Source organism: Coloeus monedula, assembly GCF_965178545.1.
Source record: "Coloeus monedula genome assembly, chromosome: 7".
Classification (NCBI taxonomy): Eukaryota; Metazoa; Chordata; class Aves; order Passeriformes; family Corvidae; genus Coloeus; species Coloeus monedula.
Genome location: NC_138787.1, coordinates 30853915 through 30876595, shown reverse-complemented (window position 1 = coordinate 30876595; position 22681 = coordinate 30853915). Strand labels below are relative to the sequence as shown.

The 22681-nt window shown below is 41.7% G+C and overlaps 1 protein-coding gene across 3 annotated transcripts in view; it reads right to left on the bottom strand.

Moving 5' to 3' along the window:
• Positions 1-207: 207 nt before the first annotated feature.
• The window catches only part of KALRN (kalirin RhoGEF kinase), a 452901-nt gene continuing 430427 nt past the window's right edge, over positions 208-22681 (bottom strand). For all 3 annotated transcript variants that reach the window (XM_082284833.1, XM_082284834.1, XM_082284835.1), the window contains 12 exons: positions 21299-21429; positions 17631-17697; positions 16253-16356; positions 13775-13844; positions 13122-13208; positions 12251-12343; positions 11115-11165; positions 10719-10796; positions 9664-9849; positions 6442-6613; positions 2244-2482; positions 208-1384 (listed from right to left, as the gene is read on the bottom strand). In XM_082284833.1, the coding sequence (XP_082140959.1) occupies positions 1133-1384; positions 2244-2482; positions 6442-6613; positions 9664-9849; positions 10719-10796; positions 11115-11165; positions 12251-12343; positions 13122-13208; positions 13775-13844; positions 16253-16356; positions 17631-17697; positions 21299-21429 (1530 nt within the window). In that variant the 3' untranslated portion in view covers positions 208-1132. The remainder of the gene's footprint in view (positions 1385-2243; positions 2483-6441; positions 6614-9663; positions 9850-10718; positions 10797-11114; positions 11166-12250; positions 12344-13121; positions 13209-13774; positions 13845-16252; positions 16357-17630; positions 17698-21298; positions 21430-22681) is intronic.

Here is a 22681-nt window from a genome sequence, read left to right as displayed (position 1 = left end):
ATCATTTCTCTTAACTGAAACGGCAGCAGAGATCAAGTTATTATTTTTAGTGAATCTGTCACAAAATCTTTCCTCGTGTTTAATTCTGCGCCTCGAGGTATTTGTGTAAGGTAAAACACAGTTTGTAGCATACATCATGCATTACCATCTAGTCATTTTAGATGCTAAAAGAAATCAACAGGTATTACTGAAAAGAGGGTTGTACCTTCTGTATTTAATACCAAAAAACCACTTTCTTGCATTAGTCATTTCAGACTGACAAATTTCTAAAAATCAGAAAAGAAGAATATATATCCACACATTTGTTAAATAAGCAACAAAATATTATAAACAAACTTAAAAACAAAACAAAATCAAACAAAACAAAAAAAAAAGGGTCCAACTAATTCTTTTACCTCATTAAAACATGCTCATGGTGAAAATTTATTTTACATATTTAAAATAGTACATTTAAAATTAGTTACATTACAGGTACAATGATGAACATTGCGACTATCCATTATATTGCACAACCTGACTTCATCAATATGAGTTTGTTTCTTCTTCTTTTTAAATAGTGCAAAATACTTTATACAGGAATGTACTTGGATGGGGGTCTTGCAAACCAAAAAATATATTACAAAAGTTACTGCAAACAGAAAAAAAACCCAAAACAAATGAAAAAAAAAAAATACAAGCTGTACAAGGAAATTGCCATAGACAACAAAATCTCTCCTCCTTGAGAAGCGAACCTCAGTCCAACACAGAGCCTGGATTTTTGTGGTTTTTTTGTTTATCTAGATGCTGTTATAACCAATATATAGATTAGCAACTTAATACAACATAAATATAAGTCCAGTCCAAGCAGGTCCATGTTGGTGTAAAATGGTGTCATGTAAAGCATATCTTTAACCATCTATGGTTTTATTTCTCTCCAAAGTATAAACAAAATCCCACAAAATGAAAATAAGCAAAACCCGAGCTATCCGCCATGGCTGCCCGATGCTGCGGATTGACCACTCAGCTTGTTCCAATGGCACTGTAGATAAAAATCAGCAGGATTTCCCTACCATTTGGGTTTATTTTTATTTATTTATTTATTTAATTTCCTCAAAAAATCCACATAGTGCTCCCAGCGAAGCCAATATGGCACTTACTTGATGCTTCCATCGCTATTATCTGTAGTGGATTTAGGGAGGGGAGCCAAGATACTGCCAGGGATCCATCCTTCAGCAGCCGGAGAGTGGTCGTTTGCGGGCTGGTACACCAGGAACATGTTCTGCTGGTTGATAGCAAGGATCTGAACCACCTCTCCTTGATTCACACAGATCTCATCCTCCTTCAGTGCATAGTAATCTTTAATCACCACCATGGAAGAGGTCCCATTGCACCCTCCCAAATCAGTCTGAAAATGGACACAACACAAACCGGTGAGCGGCCGGTGCGGAGGAACCTGCCCTTTCCGGCAGCGATCCCACTACTCCATGTCCAGCCTAACCAGACCAGGGAAAAAGACACAAAACACTTGGAAGTTCACATTGGCAGAAAAGGATTTGAAGGACCTGAAAGGTGGCAGTAACAAATACAAACCAGTTTCCTATTTCACATCAGACTTCAAAGCTGCTGACAACCGTGCCCCTGGGTGTTCTCATCTGCGGGTGTTACAGATGAAGGGTCTGTGCTGAGCCAAATAGGGAGAAAGACCAGTGATGCTGAGTGAATACTCGCAGTTAAATATAGGTCATATTGAAAGTGGCTTTGGTCAGCCTCAGCCAGCAGCAGGGTCCAAACATGGTTGGTGGCCACTGACTCTTTGGTGGTTTGTGTGCAGCACACATGTACCCAAATGACAACCTTTAGCTGGCACCCTGTGAGCTGTTATGTGGGAAAAGGTCTAAACTCTTCCCTACCATAGACTTTTTCAGGAATGGGTGGTTAATGGCTATTAGAGAAGCCTGAATATTGCTTCTGCCAGTATTGCAAATGGATATCTAGTTCACTAGATCTGCAAGCACAGTGCCCTGAAAAACACTGGGATCAGTGCTCCAGGGTCAGGCTCTGCCTGTTTCCTAGATGAAGTGCCCTCCATGTGGATGCCAGGGCTTTCGCATGAGCTGTTTAATCCCAAATCACACGTTACCCCATTGCTTCAGTTTGTTGATTCCTGTTGACCTGGTTAGATGCTAATCAAAGCTAACATCATGGATCACCTGTGGTATAAGAAATGGGCTGTGAGATCATGTTTTATCAGATGAGCTCAGTACCTTGCTTTGTTCATACTTGTCTCCGGGCTGTGAGTGCTCATACCCTGTGCTGCCGTTGGAGGTAGATAACTTCAGGGGTGGGAGAGATGGGTTACGGCTTGTAGCCTTCAAAGGCTTCTCAGACCCTACTGGAATAGAAGAATGGGGCCTGGTGTTGGGCTGAGGGACTCTGCCGGCCTGGGGCCGCAGCACCGCCGAGCTGCTCTCCTTGCGTTGGTACTCGATGGGCGACTGCAGCGCTGCAAGAGAGGACAAGAGTCAGCCACAGGCTCCCAACAGCCTTGCCAGGGGCTGCAGAGGTGTTCAAACAGGTGGGATGGTTCAAACAGAACAGACCCATATGCTGCAAACCAAACAGGAACAGGACATGCCACCCATGGAAGCACACGGTGCATTCATGGCTAGACAGGACTCAAGCATGTTACACTGTGCTGTGCATGAACTGAACACAGCACTCCATGCTGATGGGAAGAACAGCTTCTCTAACCTACACAGTGAGTAAGCTAAAATGTTTGCCATTTATAGCATACATAATTGCATTCATTTTCTTTGGAATCGCACAAATTAATCATATCCTGTAGTCAAAATAAATGAAAGTCTGACTAAGAGGTGCACAGCACATTTACAGTGAATTTTGCTAACATCAGGAAAACACAGGTCAAGACCTCTAAGTCCCATGTGCATAATCCCAAGAAAGTGTGACTACTAAATACTCTTCAGACAAGATGCACTGCAGCTTGGCTCTCAGTGTGCTTTCTACATTAACTTTGGTTCAAGGAAACTGCTGGAACTGGCCAGCAAGTGAGAAGTATAGATGGCACCAAGATATTATTCCCAGCAGTACAAACCTCTCCAGAAAACACCCAACAGGCAACATTTAACAGTTCCATAAGCTGTTGTAAAAAACCAAGTAGTTGTAAAAAAACAACTACTTGTGAGAGTAGATTTTATCGTCATGGAGAGAGCTTGCACTGGGAAAAGGAAGGATAAAAATTCCAGATTGTAAAGAAATAAATAATTTGTTACGTTTGGAGGAGAAGGGATCAGGGCTGGGACTCGCAGTGAGCAGATTTGCTGGGCTCAGGCTATCAGCCCCAGACCTATGGGCTTGGTTTTTCGCATGTCATGTAGCTTTAACAGATAATTTATAGTCAGTTAATACTGTGTACATGCACCAGACTAAACCTACTGGAATGCAGAGAGACTAGTCTAGCAAGAGGCAGACAGAGGACATAATGTCACAGCATCAGCCCCACCAGGGAACCACAACAGAAGGAATGTCTTTCACAACAAGATGAAAAGGAAAGAAAAACAGAAAAGCTCAGCACCATACAGCACTCTCTAGCATTCCCCTTCCAGAGAAAGGCAGGACAACTCAAGAAACCACTTCGTACTAAAGAACAAATGACTTAAAGAAAAAAAAAATCAAGGAGGATGCCAGATCACCATTTTCTTCAAAAGGACACAGACACAGATCTGCAGCAATCTGAAAGATTACTTGTCTCTAAAACCCGACCCTTGTCACAAAAGCAGACTGTATTTATGCCACAGTGACTGCCAGTTTCACTTGCTTACCTCAGCTGCAGCTGGAAATGGTTTGGTCCTGCTGCAGACCAGCCACAGAGGGCAAGGAAGGCTGGGGAGAACTTTGACAGTGATTTTGACAGTGACATTTTTCTATTGTATACAGTAGATTAGGCTGCAAGGTCTTTAGCAGTAAGATCTGAATGGATACTTATCAGTCTAGCTTAAAACAATCTACTGTACTCAGAGCTTTTAAAGGGTATTTAGTTGAGCGTCCATTTCTGACTGCTAATTCCACCATGAACTATCACAGTGATGCCTGGCTTCCAGCCTCCTGTTAAACATCTGTCAGTATTCTTAGAGTGTCAGTGTCCATCTACTTGCTGCTTCTTGTTCTCTCTTTCTCTCTCAAACTCCCCCCAAAAACATGATTAAAAAAAGGTACAGATTAATGGCATTTTCCTTATGAAACATGGCCAGCAGGGACATATTTTTTTTACACCTTGCTTCCTAAAGGTCAGAACAGCCCATCATTTGATGCACAGCCTGTTTCTCAAGCTTAGCAGCTTTTACTTTTCCATGGAAAAATATGAAAAACTTGAATATTACAGTTTTACATTAATGAAGTTTGGATGTAAATCCCGTGCTTTGTACACAGCCCCAACTCTTTAGGACTTCCCTGGTGAAGAGAGAAAAATCAGAGACAGCTTGGGCAAGAACTCATGGGGAATATTTTGTTATTAAGTTTATGCAGCATTGGCTCAGTGTGGATTTAATATGATTTTTAAGACAGAAAACATCAGCTTTAATGAAATGCAAAGCTAAAGAACATATTTAAAGATTAGTCAGCCTCAGTAAGATTACATTCTAAAAGCCACTTAAAATGTTCTGGACTGGACAGGCTCTACTGGATACAGTATAATTTTCTTGGATCTTATTTATATTTTTAACGTAAATCCTTAAGATTGTGTTTTAATAGAAATCTATTTTTACTTTTGCTTTAGAGATAGTGATGATTATGTTCCTAACCCATCAAATTGCTTGCTGGCCTCATAGAAGATAGGCTGAATAGGGGCTATGAAGATGCCTCAGTAGGAAAAGAGGCTCACAGGGCAGTAAGTCCTGTGAAGATAAGAGGGAATACTTAAAAAATAAAAAGAACAAGCAAAAAAGATGTGTAAGGGACAGAAAAACCCTGCATTAATGCCTGTGGAGTTCTCACAAGGCTTTTTTAAAAAAGTCTGTAGCTAACTGTTAGTGGAACTTATTTTTATTCCAATAATTCGTCAGTCAAAGCCAAGTGCACTGACATAAACCCACCAAGTTTTGGTACCAACTGGTCAAACTGGAGAACTTAGACTCTTCATCTCACCAATGTATTTAAGGAATCATTTTTAAATGGTTGTATGAAGCCACTTCTATTCCAGGTCATGAAAACCCAATACCAAGTTGTGGCATCATGGCTGAAATAGATTTCCCTTTATCAGCTCAGCCATAGATTCTGAACTGTCACAACCAACCTTTGCATGTAACCCCTTCCCACTTAACTTCTGAAAAGTAAAAGTAAGCTGAATTAAAATTTTTAAAACCTCCACATTCAAGAAAAAGGAACCTTTGCTTTGATGTGAACTGAAAGAGCCTCTTCCCATTTTGCAAAAAAAAAAAATCCACAAAACCACATAACAAAACCCAAAAATAAAAAAAAAAATCTAACATATTGTGCCAAGCCAAAACATCTTGATTCAAGCAAGTATATTTTATTATTGAACATGTATTAAGCTATTAAATATAGAACTCTAATATAAACTCCATAAAATAAGCTGGTTTGAAATGAATAGTGCAAAGCAATCGTGGAGACATCCAAAGCAACTCTGTTGCTTCTAAACAAACAAAAGAGATACTATTTTTAGATCCTTTCTCTAGTCCTGTTCCCCTCTCTTACCCTCATCCACTTGTGAGCAAGAACAAGCTAAAATTGTTAACTGAATTTGACCCTTCTGTATTTCCAAATTACACAGTTCTGCTGATTGTGTGTGTGTCTGGTTTTTGAGAGTTTTTTTTTTTCAAAACATAGCTTTAATTTGAAATATTATTTCAGACCACCTCAAATCTATTTCTACAGCAAAGCTGATACTTTGGAAAGGCCTCTGTTCATGCACAGCTCCCATGGTTCCTAGGAGAAACAAGCCCTTGCCCTTGTTTCCTTGCCCTTTCCTTTGGTTATTTTTTTTAATTGAAAGCTGCTGCTGCCCTGCAGAGCTGGGACCTGTAGGGGGGTGCACGGTGAGGCAGCCTTCCTCCCACCTCACATCCTCAGCTGGCAGCACGCAGTGATGTCTAACAGGAGGTTCTTGGGGATAAACCTTGCTCTGAGCACATGGGAGATGCTGTGTAGATAAAGTGGCAACCTGGCTTCAACATGATCTTGGGATGGCATCAGATTTAAAATCTTGCTGCACAATGGAAAGCACCAGGTGACAGAGCCCTGCAAACCCCAGGGCAAAAGTACCAACAAAAACACCACCCACAGCGGGACCTGAGATAGGAACATGAACCCAACTGACACATGCAGAAGTGGCTCAGTAATTTTCTCACAGAGGAAACAAAGACATAAAGATTCTAAATCCCATTTAGCGTCACAGTTTGGGAAACAGAACAAAGACCACGTACATACCATTTAGGAAATCTCTTTGTGTGTCCAGGACCTGGTTGATGTCCTGTACCCAAGCCTGTTGAATTTCTGGATTAGCTGCCTGCAAAATGACTCTCTCTGATGTTTCCCGGCTCATTAGGGCAAACTTGCAGGGATCATTGTCCACATTTTCTTCAATGATAAGGTAGTTCATCTGAAACAAGCCAAGGTAAGCATGTTACAGGGAGCATGAGTTAACATTACACAAGAATCAAAACTGTTATGAAATGTTCCTGAAAATAATTAAGTCCAATAACAAACTGTTAGACCATAATCAGAAGAATTTGTCTCATCTAGATTTACCCAGATAAATCTAAATCTTAAATATGATGCTTAATAAAGCTCTGACAGATGTACCAGACATCCACCCGCCTTGTCTTGAATTACAACTTCTATTTTAAGGTAACACAGACCTGACTGGTGGGCTTAAAATTTACTGTAACCCATAAATAGAGCAAAAATGTTCCTATTAATATGTTAATGAAGTCTATCATTCCTCCAATCTAAATAAATGTTTATATTTCTTGTCCTCTGATAAGAGAGTCTCAGTCATTAGCACATTTTAAAAATGGAATGGACTGTAAACAGGGATATAATGAAAAAAAAAGAGCAATTCTCCCGTGATGCTCCAGCAGATCTTATTTCTAGCAGATTAGAGTCATCTGTGTGCAATCACTTCACTTGACTGTAGTCACAGATATTCTTGCTGGAAATCACATGGATGGCAATTCTGGCTGCTGTCCCGCCCTTGTGAGGCTTCTGTTTTAAGTGTACTCATAACTGTAGCTTTTCCTGACATACTGAGGGTAGTAAACAAGAATAGGTTGGCATAGCCTCCCTAAAAAAAAAGAGAGGGAGTGTCTTTATGTCAAAAGCAGACAGCTCTGAAGACTAAGGCAGTAATGTCCCCTAGAAGTCCATCTCCAATTGCTCTGAGTATCTGTCAAGGTATGGAGAGATCCACTCCACACCAGAATACTGTCCAGCATTCAAACTGCCAGATGGAATTAGCCTCTTCCTTTGCTTCTGGCAGTCCCTGTGAAGTTACACTGACATGCAGGAACTCCCCTGACATGGGGACAAGGAAAGGGACTCACAGCGAGCCCAGACAGTGCTGTTCCTCCTGATCTGAGCTCATTTTCCTCTGGTTGATAGTCAAACCAATCCTGGTATGACTCCAGGTAGAAGGCTCCTATTTGCATCTCAGGGAGATGCATTTGCCAAGGCTCCCACGTAAGTATTTTGGGAGCCTGAGGGTGTCCAGCTGAGAAGTATCTGAGAAGGGATGTGCCATTTCTGAACACTAAGGACCTTATTGTGTAAAAAAGGGTTCTTCGCTAATGCAGGACAAGATGCTGAAGCTTCTTCACGATTTGAGTGTGACAGACCTTGGAGAAGAATATTTGGGAGTCTCATCTCACTGACAGACCAGAACAGCTGCATTTGAAGTCATATGCACTTTTTACTCTGTGGCCGTGACAGAGGAAAGAAATGGGACTTGTGGTGCTGGCTCAGGTGGAGGCCCCACTGCGAGGTGAGGCTGCCCAGAGCCCAGGGAGGCAGGGAATGGTCCTGCTCCACTGAGAGCCACAGCTCTTCTCTGTGGGAAGCAGACATGCAAAAGCAGCCTGAAGCTGAAGTGGGGGCTGGGATGGAGGGTGTGAGAGCTGCTGGCACACAAAATCCATGCTGAGGTGGGGGAGACACACATGGAGCCACGTGGGATCCCACACTTGCTGTAGACACTCAACAGGAGAATGAGCTGTTTGCCAAGTGGAAGAAAAGGGGCTGGAAAATTATCACATGAAAATTTTAAACTCAGGCAGTGGGAACAGCCTTCTCTCTCGTAGGCTGTTTAACTAGAAAAGCAACTCATACCCTTGAGGCAAGCTAATTTTATTGACATTAGGAGAGATTTATTTTTCTCTCTTTATCTACAATATACAATTCAGGAATTGTTTCCTGCAGACAAAAGCCTCATTGTTATATATACAATAAACTGAAGTAAAAATGATTCATACTATTTCCATCTCCAATTTTAATAATGATTTAAATCAGCAAAACCATAAAATCAAAGCTGATCATCTAAATCAAGACGATTGTTTATTTGTACACTTTAGGTTTTCCCTTTATAGCCTATTATTTGGTTGGAAACTATAAAATACACTGACTTGCAAATGGATATAGGCTTTTCAGTAAATGCTGCTGTTTCCATCAGCCAAGAAGACGACCTCATTTCAGTAAATATGCTGTTTACCATAAATTTGTTTAGTTATATATGTTAAGATGCATTATTTCGGCTGATAGTGTTCTATTTCATATTAATGCACCATTTAAAATTTAGAGCAAACACAATGCATTCTCCCATGTCTCTTAACCTGTATCTTTGAAAAGGAAATCAATGCTAGACTGGTTTCTGAGCTTTGAATGACCCAGAAATTTAAATGAATCAGTGATTTTGCTCTTTCTGCAGGCACAGCAAAGGCTGCTCTACCAGGAGATGTGCAGCACTCATTCACCTTCACTTACTATTTCACCAGTTAACTTTGCATTTGTTAAACAAACATAACCCCCCCTTAAACAAAAAAAGACACGAGTATTTGCCCTGGTTACTTTCAGTTTTTACTTTTAGCCCCAGCCCCATAATCTGCATAGATTATTTAAAACCAAAATTAGTTTCTCAAAACTCTCTTTATAGTTTAGCTGGTTTTGTAATTTGTCACAGCTTTATTTTTAGAATTATATGTGGTTTTATTTGTCTTTGAAACATTCTTGCAACATCCATATTTGTACTAAGAGCCCTCACACAAATTAGGGAGAGTATTTCCAATAATATCACATAAAGGCTTAGTATTGACTTATAGTTTGGCCTAAATGACTGTTTTGGACACTGTACCTTCATCTACCTTTTACGATCATGCTTAAAAGCAACTACTGTAAACTTCCTTTGACTACTGCAGGTTTTGCAGCAATATTTGCTAATTCAGAGCTATGAATGATAGAGGACCTGCCCTGGCTGTGTTCCCTGTAAGAATTACCCAGTACATTTAGACACCCAACAGTTTATTTAGAGATGGTCTTAAACAGCTTCTGATCCACTGAAAGGTAAATGCAAATGTTTTCTGAACATTGCTGTCCCCCTATGACAGGATGAACCTTACACGACCATCAAAGAGAATATGCTTCTCCCTCTGCATTTCTTACCTTTATGCTTTTCTTGAACATGTAGCCTGGTGTTAGAGATCCTTTCCTAAGGAGTTCACTGAAGATAACTATTTGCTCAAAGAGAAACACCCTGCGCTCCTTGGGTCGAGACTGAACCCCGGAATCCTGCTCCGTCACGTAGAAGGTGTCCTGCTGCAGCAGCTTGCCTTGAGCTGTCAGTTTGCCCTGAGGAGCACAAGGCACTAACATCACAAACCCTGACCCACCGTGATCCCACAAGGTGATATGCTCTATTTCATGCAGTCCAAGTTTTCCAGGCAGCCCTGCATTCATGTGAGACATATGCCCTCTAAGATACCAAAGCAGCAACCCTGTAAACTTCAGCTGAAGACAAGTAACAGGTTTTTCTTGCTCTCATTGCCACTGATGGTGTATATAAAACCAAAAGCAAGAGGTCTTAATCAGACTGTTTTGTGCACTTCATTTTAAACCCTGCTCCCATTATGCAGTTTGTTACTGTAGTGCTCCAGGCAAGAGCTCTCCATCATGCCCTAAGCCAGCAGCCACTGACACAACACCTCTGAAGGTGCAAAAGTCAGGACCTACCTGTTTGCAGTGCATAAGCCAGTAAGACAAATCTTTATTCATTTTGGAGATAAGACCTCTCACCAAAGCCTACACTGGCTTAGTTACAAGCCACATGCTGCAACTTGTGGGGTTGTAACTCTCAAGTCCCCTCCTGGATGTTGCTGAACTCGGTGGGAGCAGTTAATGTGTTAATGCCAGGTGACCTTACTAATGGGCAGAGCAGGCTGGTTCATCACTTATTTTGCTCTGGATAATAAGTCTCATTAAAGCTTACAGAAGCTTTTACAGACCTCACATTTTGAAGAAACAATAGATAGATTGCCTCAACTTTAGAATGAGAGGTGTGTCACCCCCCCACCTTTGAAACCTCACCAAAGCATGCAGCTCAGCGCCGCAGAAGAACAAGCACTAAATAAGCAGCTTGGGTAGATTGTAGAGACAATCATAGGAAGATAAAATAATTTTCCTTGCCTAGTTATTATTATAAGACAAATGCAAATGCATACCTCAAAGCCTTGGAGGCGACCCAGGTTCATCATGTCATTGCAACGTTTTGGTACAAGGCACATTAATTCAACTGCTTTCTGTTGAGGAAAAGGGATGTTGCATTATTACAAGAGACCCAGAGGGTTCCTAAAAGCACAGTGTCAAATAAAGAAGTTCAATAGCACAATTGCTGCAGTGACTCATGGCGAGGCCCTCATGAATAGATGTCTAAAAGAGGATGGTGCAGGACTAAAATGCAGGACTGTGCCATCATCTTTTAATTCTGATTTAAGCTAGGAGAAATACTACATTTAGACTACCAGCAGGATCTTCAACTATTGTCAAAGGAATACTGGGGTTTTCATTCCTCCATACAAAGTCCCATCAGCCCTATTGTCCAGTGCATGAAAATGTACCTCTATCTCGGAGCACTCCAGACCAGCTTTTTCACTGTACCTCAGGAAGTCCTGGAGAAAGCAGAAAGGTTTGCATTAAGGCACTTCAGAAAAGAGAGTACAAAAGGCACCAGTTTGAAAAGGGAAAAGCATATTCAGCATGTGATTTTCTGAGAAGAAACTTGCTACTATTAATAAATTCATCTTCAGAGATTGCTGAATGTCATAACCACTTTAGAGATACGGAAAAGGGGTGTGGAGGGTTGTTGAAAAGATCACAGAAAAAAAGACAAAGCTGGGGTTAGTCCTTGGGAATGCTTACTTGGTCCCTGTCTTAAGCCACAAGACCACACACACACACACACACACACGAAGAGTTTTCTTTTCCTTTTGGCATTTTGGGGAACATGCTGTTGTGCCTTTGCTAGTGTGCAATTCCCAAACCAGGGCTGATGGCAGCCTGCTTGGGTATAGCTCAAAAAAGAGGAAAAACCAGCTCAGAGCCCCAGTGCTTCTGGAGATTACAGGGTGGGTTCAGACATGCCTGCTTTTAGATATTGGCTTCAGACCCCTCATGATGAATTTTCAAGAGTGCTGAGTAATTGTCATTATGGATAAGTCAGCATAAACCAAAGTGGTCAGGCTCCTGGGGAAGAAAATTGGGGTGAGCTCCCCAAATTTTAAGACAACAGAATATTCTGAAAAGGAGTTTCTTCAGCTAATTTGAAGACAGACATTCAGAAATGGAGGCTATAGCACTTACTAGAAGCATGCCTCAGCACCAAAGACAGACTTTAGCAATACACTTTTGTATCTTTGTTCCAATTTTAAAAAAACTGAGAGTTTGCTCTGAAACTTCAGAGGAAAAGAATTCCTATTTGAAGTGTACCCTTCTATTAAAAAATTCCAAAAGAAAATGAAAAAAAAAAAATCATCTGTTTACTATCCTAAATTGCAAACCACTCACACAGATGTGGCCTCCTGCTCTCTGGACATATTCCATGGGCCTCTGTCACTGTATGCCCAGAAAGCAGACCCCTCTTTCCTCTTAATTTGATGAATTTATTCCTCAGTTAAGTCTAAGTCTGATTTAAAATAACAGCATCTAACCCAACATGCAGACTACAGTTTAATCCAAACTGTATGTTTTCACTCACCTTGAGAAGAAGCTGGTATTTAGTTATTCTTTGAATGGGTTTAATCAGAAAGTCACTGATGGTCAGCCGCTGGCTTATTTCCTGCTGAACCTCCTAAAAAATGAGGATTAAAAACAATTGCAAACAATCACAGAGTAAGACAGACAACACGACAAAACGTCTCAGCAGAGACTTATTTCCACAGAAAGTTGGTCTGTTCTTAATCTTTTGTTTGCAAGACGGAATTTCTGAGGATTTAAAAATCTGGCATATCCTATTTAGGCAAGGCCTGGGTTAAAAGTCGTGGCCGAGCTGAAGGCATTGGAAAGCACAGGATCCCTCCCCCTCTGAGCTGACCGAGCAGCCCTGCAGGGTCTGAGGGTCACTCTGTCCACTGCAGCGGGGATTAGCTCACAAGTGAGTCCTGCAGAACAGGCCTCCTGCCCTGGGGTGAAAGGAAACATCTTTCCCTTGTTAAACACGCTTCTTTCACATTACTATCACAATGTGTCTGGTCCCAAAGCCTTCTTGAAACAAGATTGCTGGGGATTTATGAGAGGCACCACCCAGCTCCAACAGCTTTTACCTCCCCTGTTGTTTGCACACTACTGATTTAAAAGTCTTACTTGGGACAGAAATGAGTGCCTTTGTGGTACCCTGCGGGCCACACACAGTTAGTATTGAATTAAATATTTATTGCAAATGAACAACATGAGAATTTGAAAGCAATTAAATAGTGACACTTTCTCTGTATGGCAGAGACCTCAGCAGCACGTGCAGTATCAAAATCTTCAGGAGTTTGTTTTAGGCAAACCCCACAGCTTACAGAACAGTCTCCTTGACCTGGACTCACAGCTGCAAGCAGCAGTAATGCATAATGAGCCGTGCTTACCTCAAAGTACGTTTCATACTCAGCTACTATATACTCAGACCGGGGCTTGTTTTGGCAATACACCACATACATGTGCAATCGCCGCTCCTGTGAAGGCAAGAGGCACAGCAGCCACGTGAGATATTGGCCACCCTTCTGTTATTAAAAGGTGGCAGAAAGCTGCTATGATGTTCTGCTTGGTCTTCCTTATTTTTGGTTTAACCAAAGACTTAGTTCTCTAAAGCAGGAAAGAAAATTGGTAACTGGTTCTGTCCTCCACAGCTGCATTTAGGCAAGGGGAGCTTTCTGGGTTGTGGCCAGTGAGAGATGTTACACTCACACTGACAGGTCTGAAATTTCCTCTAGAGTTATACTCTGGCTAATATCACATGAACATGTAAATTGTAGCACCTGCCATAATTGTATTTTGGCAGATGTCCTCGGCCACATCAATTTTGCCCCCCCCAAGTAAGTTGTCTGCAAAAAGACAATGATTAATGCTTTAGTGCAATCCAGCTGCCCACTGAAAATGCTTAACTGTAGGAATACTTTATGTTTAAATTCAGTTTAGACATGCAAAAGCATCGAGTCGACACAAACAGGTGTTTTTGAAAAGGAGCCATCATACCCTAAAAGACAATTGTAGTAGATATAGGAAACAAAACAAAACTTACATGCTTAATAAAAAGCTGTGCTAAACGGTCAGGTTCTTGAAGACATTTTTCCAGTTCAGCCAGGAAAAAGCTGAAAGAAAGGATATGAACACTTCAGAATACTTCTTTAGGCCATCCCAGCAGCAAACTAGTCATCCTTCAGATATAAGAGTGGCATTTTAGCTCCAGTATCCAATTATAAATGAAAAGGTAAGCTTGGCTTCAGCCCTTAATGGTGGGATTTCTAAATCATTAGATGAGAGCTGTGAAATGTGGAGGTCTTGTCTTGCAAACTGTCTGCTCTTCTTCTGGTTTGAATTTTCAAAAAGTGCTGATCACTGTCTAATTGCAGGAGTTGCTTTCCTTCACTGAGAACTCCCAGAGTAAAACTCTCCCATATACCAAAACGCTTGTGAAAACTCAGCTTATGAAAATTCCAGCTTTGACCAAGAGTTCTCAGTTGCATGAGCAGATTTGGAGTACTGGTCAACATGAAAGAGATTGCATATGTTCCCACCTGAATAAACAAATCAATATGTTTTGCTGGTGGACTTATGATATGTTCTGTTTGTCACTGTTTTTAATTTCATAATAAATAGACATGTTATTCACGATAGTCACAGTAATTCATAAACACCATCTCTATCTTGACTTGCAGCTTCAAGGAGGTCATTCATTCTAGCTCAAATGCCCTTATCAAAAATATACTGGAATGCCTAAAAGTGAGGTGAAAACATCAGACACACTGCTAGATTTTTCTGTCTGGTAGGCAAATCCAAACAATTGCCCTGTCCATGATCTTCCTCTTTTTCATTTCAGGATTTCAGTCTCAAATGCCTCCGTGGATTTGCTACAGTAGCAAGATTTTGTGAGAGGACATGCTTGCAATAGTCTGGTCCCAAGAAATCCCAGAACCTCAAAAAATGATGCAAATTGGACAGATGTCCCAATTAAAAATCACCATTTCTACTGTTAGATACAGCTGCTTCCATAACCCAATCCTCTATAAATGCTACATTCATCTGCATTTAAATACACTACTTGACCCAGATATACAGAACTAAAAATAGGGAATCTTTCCATTTGTGTTACAGAAAACTCCTATCCTCACACTTAATCAAGGAAAACACTGGTAAAAACACTCCATTCTCTGGTATCAACCTAAGGTGAAGCTTCCTCTGACATGTTTTAGTTTGTGCTCACAAAGTCATCTGTCAGGACATAAGGACAGGCTGAGGCCATGAGATAAGCACCTGTGGGACACATGACAGCAAGGATACTGTGCTTCCTGGGTGAGGGAAATGCCCAGAGCTGAAGGAAGCTCCAGCTCAAAGTCCATTGCTCACATCTACACATACATGCCCAAATTTTAGTTAATTGGAGCGGCAGAGTATTTGTGAGTGGCAGAGTTGAAATGACGACCATATCGCAAGACATTGTTCACAGAGTTACAGAAGAAATGGCCCAGGGTTTGTCTTTCCAGCAGCTTTTCAAAATCTACTTGTAGGAGTAGGATTTTCAAGGAATGGAGTTCCTAACTCAGAGCCAAAAGCATCAACTAGGCCAAAGCATGCCAGAGTAAGAAGGATCTTGAAGGAATTTGTATTTTATCACCCTTCTAGCCAAATACCACTGGTACGGTCAGCCTTAATGATCTAATCAGCTGCATGTGAAGATGTTGCTGAGATTCACGAGACACAGGAAGGAAACCATGACTTCCCAGCACTGCTACTGCCCATCAGTAGGATACACTGAGGTGACAGCTGTGACCCAAGAAACTCAATTATGGCAGCCCCAGTAGCTTTTCTGAAGATTCAGTGAATATCTCACAAGCAGCAACTCTCTGAGAGCGATGCTGGGAATACTTATGAGCTCAGGAGCTGTGGATGGACCACAGTGGTACCTCTCCAAGTGATGCTTCTTGTTGGGGCTCCCCAGCAAGAGTGGCAGAGCCATCAGCAGCTCAGAGCTGACACAGGGCAGCATCCTGTGTGCAGCATCCTTGTCACACTGACCAGCACTGCTGGCACTGTGTTTGAGCCAGCATAAAGCTGTACCTGTGATCACAGACAGCACGACAAACACCCTCCCATGATGCCAGGCAGTGCAAAGCTATCCCACACCAAGGTTCTTTTTTCACTGGGAAGAGTGATTTCAGGTAGGCCTGATGCCTTCCATCAGGCAGTTGTGCTGGTTCTGGCTGGGTAAACAAAGCCCTGTATCAGGATTTAGGGTACTGAGAAACGGTGGCTAAAAGCACATAAATCAGAACATCTTCTCAGGATTCAAGGTAGCCAGGATTTGTGATGTTATTAAGCAGCCCTTACAAACCAACAGAGATAATCTAAAGAGAGGCAGCATCCTTTGGCAGCTCAGCCCTGAATGACCTGATGATGTTCAATTAAAAGCAGTTTAGACATACAAACACCACATAGCCCAACCCTCTATGGATAAGTGGTTAGAAAGGTGTCTAAAGAGGAACTAAACCAAAACACTTACTCTTTGTGCCAGTCATAGATCTGGTGAATATTGCCAAATACAATCTTGTCTTTCCCTTTCATATCTTCAGAAACTCCTTTTTCTTCCATCCTCTTCATGAAGCCCTTTAGGATTAAGGATCAGTGGTCAGCAAAGGGTTCATTTAAGGGGGAAACAGTTTTTTTTTTTAAAGAAGCAAAAGTTTAATGCCAAGATATTTTACATTGAAAATGCTTAAAATATCTTTTGAACAATTTAAAACCAGAAAAGCAAGTAGATACTTTAAATTACACAGTTTTCTTAAAAGAAAACTTCAAAGGATTTATTTGGAATATCTGCAATACTTACACAAACCATTATTAGATGCAATTGAAGTGACAAGTGCAATTGTAAGATAAAAGTTAAACAAAGTAGTTTGTCAAGCTCTTGGCTTCTCTGGTAAAAGGAAGAAATCAGACTCTGCACAGATTTCTTCCATTCTTCATCATGAGTATCTTGTGGGAGCACAAAGCCAAGCAGTAAGTTTAGAGTCACAAGAACAGGATTTCTCACACCTCCTGAGAGTTTCTTTGTAAGCCTTTGGGGCACGACAGCCCTCTCAGGTTTGCCAGTGGTGCACGATGTAAGCAGAACATTACAAAAAGGTTTCCAAGTTTGGAAGCTGTTGAAAATCCCTGTTAGATAGACTGATAATTCTCCCTGGACTAGTGAATGCCACTAGTGAATCCCACGTCTCCACTTCTGAGTCCTTGCTGGGAAAAAAACGGAACCCTGCACTGAGTTAGACCTGACAGGTGATCCCTAGAGATCAGCCAGATCTTTACAAGTTGAAGCTTATGAAAAAAAAGACTGTTTTTTAATGCAAAAAAAGGACTGGTTTTTAATGTAAAACCCCCCCAAATTCTCTTTTATCTCAAGCTTTTCTGCAAAACAATAATCCATGGGTCACACATGCAGCTCAACACAGTTCCAGGCCCAGTTTCTGGAAAGGTACACAGACAAAGGACAAGTCCAGGTGCAAACTCAAGCAAAGTATGTGTTCACATTACCCACTATGATGGGAAGAAAAGCATGAAATAAGGGGTAGGATCATAAATTATTCTCCACCAATGCCTCCAAGGCTCCTTACAGCAAAAAGAGCTTGTCACAAGCAGGGTAGCCAAGAAAAACCTTTGCACACTGGAGTTGAACCTAAAATACAACATTTACTAGATGGAAACAAAAATAGTTTCCAAAGGCATTTCTTCTTGTTTCTGTCAACATGAGAAGGGGACCATGGAAGCAGACTGCAAAATAAAGCAGTTTGTTTCTCATGCTGTATTTTTTGTTGTTGTCACTTGTCAGCATGGTGCTTTTTAGTGGGAAAACATTTTGCATAGCAGGGTTTGCTTCAGCTCACCTCCACAACAGTTCCCAAGTCTTTGACGTAGTCTTTTTCAGTCTGCACCAGCTCATTTAAGACAAACCTAAATTAAAACAGAACACACAAGAATTTGACCATACTCCTTGATGTTATCATTTGCTCCTTTACCACATATGATCTCACCATAAAACCCCATCATCATCCAGATCACGTAACACAATTCACCCTTAATTCAGAGCTCAGTGGAATGTAAAAGACAAAAATGTCACATTTCAGGTCAGAGGAATTTCAAATCTCTTAACCACTCTTTCCTGTTATCCCTCTTCCCCCACCACATCCCAGGATGGTGCAAAAGCAGCAGCACAAACAGCTGCCTGTACCTTGAACTACCCCTCCCTGATCTCCTCTCCCCATCCCCTATGCAAGCCCCCCTGAGAACGATGGAGACATGTCCTGACCCATTTTGCAGCAAGCAGAGAGGATTTCTTGCTCCAGTCCATCTGGCTTTGCTCAAGATTCATCGATTACATTTCAGTTTGGAAGTTTCAAACACTTGGAAAACAAGGCCCTTCTCCCGTCATAACTAAGAGAGTAATCTTTCAGAGTAGGTAATCTGTGTGTGGGTGTCGAATGTTTTAACTCTGATTTCAGAGCTAATAACCCCGTGTAGGGGAGTCATCTAATGAAGGCCTGATGCATGCAAACAACAGCAAGCTAAAAAAAGCCCCTCCTTTGTAAGTCAAACTGACTAATCACATAATGTTCTTTTGAGGACAATTTCAAAAAGTTACAGTTTGCTGCAGACAGTTTGTCTCTCAATTATGCCAATACATAGATTTGGCACATGACAAATAAAACTTCATCTGTCGTCAAGTTTGCTACAGCAGTAACAAGGCTAACAAGATAGAGGAGTGCTTTCGTGTCTGATATTTCTCTGTCCACATCAATCACCAGACTGACCCACTTGAAGTGATAGGGCTGAGGGCAAACAGTGCTAAGATAAAGCCTGGTTTAAAATACCTGGAGGGAGAAAAACCAACCAAACTGGAGAGACTTAGTTATGAGAGGCTACTGAGAAAATAAATCCTGCTTCTGCTGCACTCGCAACATGTCCCTTGCTCAGACAAAGCAGAGGGGATACTTTGGCCATGTGGCAGAAAAAAGTCAAACAGCTTCTTGTTGGCTTGAGAGTGAAATCCAGCCCCCTTGGCAGCAGGCAGGGCTGGCAGCAGCCACACCAGATGCTTGGGCTCTCTGGAGTGCTCTGCCAAGTTGTGCCCGGGCAGCAAACACGTGTAGGGCAAAAGGCAAGAGGCTGCTCTTTCCCAGCAGCATGTGGCCTGAGCAGGCATGTGCTGCACAGCCCCTCAGGCTGCCTGACCCCTGTGCCCTTGGGACAGGCTCCACAGTCCCCTCTGCCCGGAGAGGAAGGCTGGGAGGGGACCCTCCAGCTGGCACCACCTCTGTTTGCATTGCTCCCCACAAGCACAGAGAGCTGCAGAGGGAATGGGAGAACCTCTCCTATCTACGAGGTTACTGCAAGGATCCACCCAGCCAAGGTCTGCTCTAAAAATGAAGCAGCGGGTACCTGTACTACATAATGCTGCAGGACATGCAGGCAGGTGTGTGTTTGTTAAAAATCAGTGCAGCAGCCAGGTTTCTGGTGAACAGACAAAACCTGCCAATTTACACCTCTACTAGGACTCAGGGTCTGCACCTCCACTGCTTACCTTAAATTCAGCACCAGGGTTCCCTCTGCTCCCCTCTTCCTACCAAGCAGGAAAATCAACCTTGACCATCTCTACTCATTCTCTGAAGCCTACCTGATGCAGCACCTTAGAAGTACTCCCAAATTTAAGGTTTCTAAGATGCATGTAGACAAAAATTCAAGTTCACTCATCTCCTGCTCTGATAACAGGGCAGGGAGTTGCTTGCAAATTGCACTGGTCACCAGCAGTTATTGACTACACAGCTGTATTTAAACTGGCATGAACAGGAGCAAGGTTAGAGCCTCCTCACTTCTGATTGAGTCTGAATATCTGGATATCTCAGAAACTCCCTATTAGACCTATGCTGAACAATGACACTCAAGGAGACACTACTGTCTTACTGCTCACAGAAATGCAGCAACCAAGCCTGATGGAATAAGGAGTTTCCTAACCCCAGGGCTAACTGCTGGTATGCATGTGCTGCCAGGAACACAGGACATTGCTGCCCATGCCTGTGCAAGGGTTCAGCTGCTGTGTTGTGGGGATTGGAGGGTCACAGCTCAAGCTGGGAGATCAGCTGCCTCACATGACTGTGGAATTAAATCCAGCAAGCTGGAGAGACACAGAATGAAGACACAAAGGAGCTGGAGGGGAGACAGATGTCTAGTGCTGAAAGCCACTAGCAGGTGCTCCTAAACATCCTGGTGTTCAGGAATTCTGGCAGCTACTAATTGCACGTAATAGGCTGCCAGTCCCTGCCAGAAACGTTCCTCTAGCTCTTCTTACATTGGCAGAGGTCTCTGCACTAAAACTGCAACCTGCAGTTAGCTGCCAGTCACCTAATTAATGAACTGCCACCAGAGGAACTCCAGATCCTGCAATATTGAGGAGCTTTCAGGAGACAGTCATGGGCAGAGATGTTCCCTGTGGGAAGGCTGACAGCTACCTTGTAGAAAACTTCTCCCATTCAGAAACACATGCAGGAGTGTCATGTCCTTGTCTGCTGCTGGGAGTTGCTCCAGCTCCTCACTGTATTCCTCCTCTGGCTTCCTACAACAAACTGCAGGAGCAAATGATGGCTTTCACAGACCTGTGACACTGCTCTTACTTCCTCTGGTTCTCCTCTGACTTGGCATCTTTCTTAAAATGGGATGCTCTTCTTCCATCTCTCACCTTACCACACTCCCCTGAGATCTGTATGGAATGTTACTTCTCCCCTCAATCTACCATTTGATTAATCATTGCAGTTCCTGTTGTTGGTGTAAGAGGTGATACAAAGAAAACAGCTACTTCAGCTTTCTTTCATAAAATTCTTGATTGCGTTGCTCCAATTCTCTGTGTTCTTCAGCTGAACACACATTTAAGAAATGCTTTAATCATTATAGGCTTTGAAGGAATAAGCATTATTTTTAAATTTAAGGGACTGTACAGCTAATTTTAAAAAACAACTTTCATGAGCTGTCACCACTTCTTTTTTCTCTCATTACCACAGACATGAGGGTTTCCCAAATGGAACTTTTTCTTCAGTGGCACATTTCCACCACAGATGCATCGGAATCCTGTCCCTTCCTATGCTAATAATGAGGGCAAAAAATATCTCTTTCAAAAAATCTTAGAGGGATTCACTGTTCTTTTTCTCAAAGGTACCTAATAAGGTCAACCACATATTCCCCCTCTGAGAGCTTTCACCTCTAGCAATGCAGTAATTACCAATGCACACATCTCAGTAATACCTGTTGAGCTCTTCAGAGGCTTTTACAGCAATAGATATTTGCTATCTGGTGTAAAAGCTCTACATTTTAGATTGAAGATGAGCTTCCTGTGTGTGGAAGTGCTTTTATGAAGTGTTTTTACATGTTAAGAAAAACAGATGCAAGCAGAACACAGTTTTACTCTCAGTTCCACACTCACTCACTGACTACAAAGTATTCCTGCAGTGCTGCTGTGTGTCCCCCTTGGGTACATATTTTGGAAAGAACCAGTAATACAACTTACATCCTGCCTCTCATTGCTTTGGCTTTTTGTTCCTCTTCAAGGTTTCGTGGGGGAGTTGGAGGTGTCATTCCTTCATTTAAGCATCCAGTGGTATCTTTTAAGCCTCCTCGGTAAGATCCTCCTTCAAGGGTCTAAAAAAACCCCAAAGAACAACAGAATAAACATTTTCCTTGAACTCCAGCATCAGTATTCAAGTCAGTTCTGCAACCACCACTACAGAGTATTCAGAAACACTCTCCTGCAGGACTTCGTGAAACACAACCAAACTAGTTTTAGGTTGATGTAGGACCCCACCAAAAAATCCTTAAAGCAGAGTTGTCATCCTCTTGTTAGAAGGTGGAAAAAGATGTTCCAGTAGATCTGAGAAAAGAAAACTCTTCCAAATTATTACAAATCAACCTGGAAATATCCTGATGTCTCAATCAGGACCATTGTTAGGCTACACATGGTTAGAAGTTCCTCTGCCAAAAGCTGAATGGGGGATTCTTGTAGTAAAATAAAACACAAAAAGAAATAGATGGACACATAGTAACATTCCACAATAATTAAAGTTTGCCCCAAATCCCTTGAAAGTAGTTGTAATAGTCTAATAGACTGCATGTGGGGGAGAGAAAATAAAATAACATCAAAAAAATATGTCTAACTGGATTAATGAAATACTTTTCAGTTTGTTAGTCTCTCGATGGAATAAAACTATTTAAAGTGAATTTTCTGGGAATAGCCTTCTTGGTTTCCCATGCCACAAAGAGCTCCTTTACCACTCATGCCTTATCAAGCACCCTGTGAATGCTGACTCTCTTCCTGTACCAACATCTCAAACTGAGAAAATACCAAAACCTTCTGAAATTATTCACTAGATAAAGATGCTTGTTCAGAGTTGCAGTAATTTAATGATCACTGTGGGGATTTAAAAATTTTTTTTACTCTCTTCGTCGTTCCAGCAGATGTAAGAAAATGAACCTTTGTAGACTCATCATATCCCTGCTTGTTAATTATGTTAAACTTGTTCAGAGAAAGCATTTAGCTAATTTTAGAGGTCCTGGGACATGTAGAAAAAGGTTTAGCTTTGACATTAACATTTTTGAACTGCTCAGGGAAAACTTAAAAGAAGCCAAGATATGAAACAGGATTTACTCCTTGTCCAGCAGACATGGGATCAGCAGGGAGAACACACAATACTGAAATTTTTGACCAAATTAATCCCAGAGCATTTTTATTGCTTATTCCACTCCCTGCAAGAAAGAGCTGACAAGGCAGATTAAAAGTGACACATGAATCTTTGTACAATTAAAGCACAGCTGTGGTACTTCAAGCAGTTCTACTCTTTAGAGGGTCTTTTTACTGAAACCAGAACACCAAACAAATTCACGTGGGTAGTAAAAC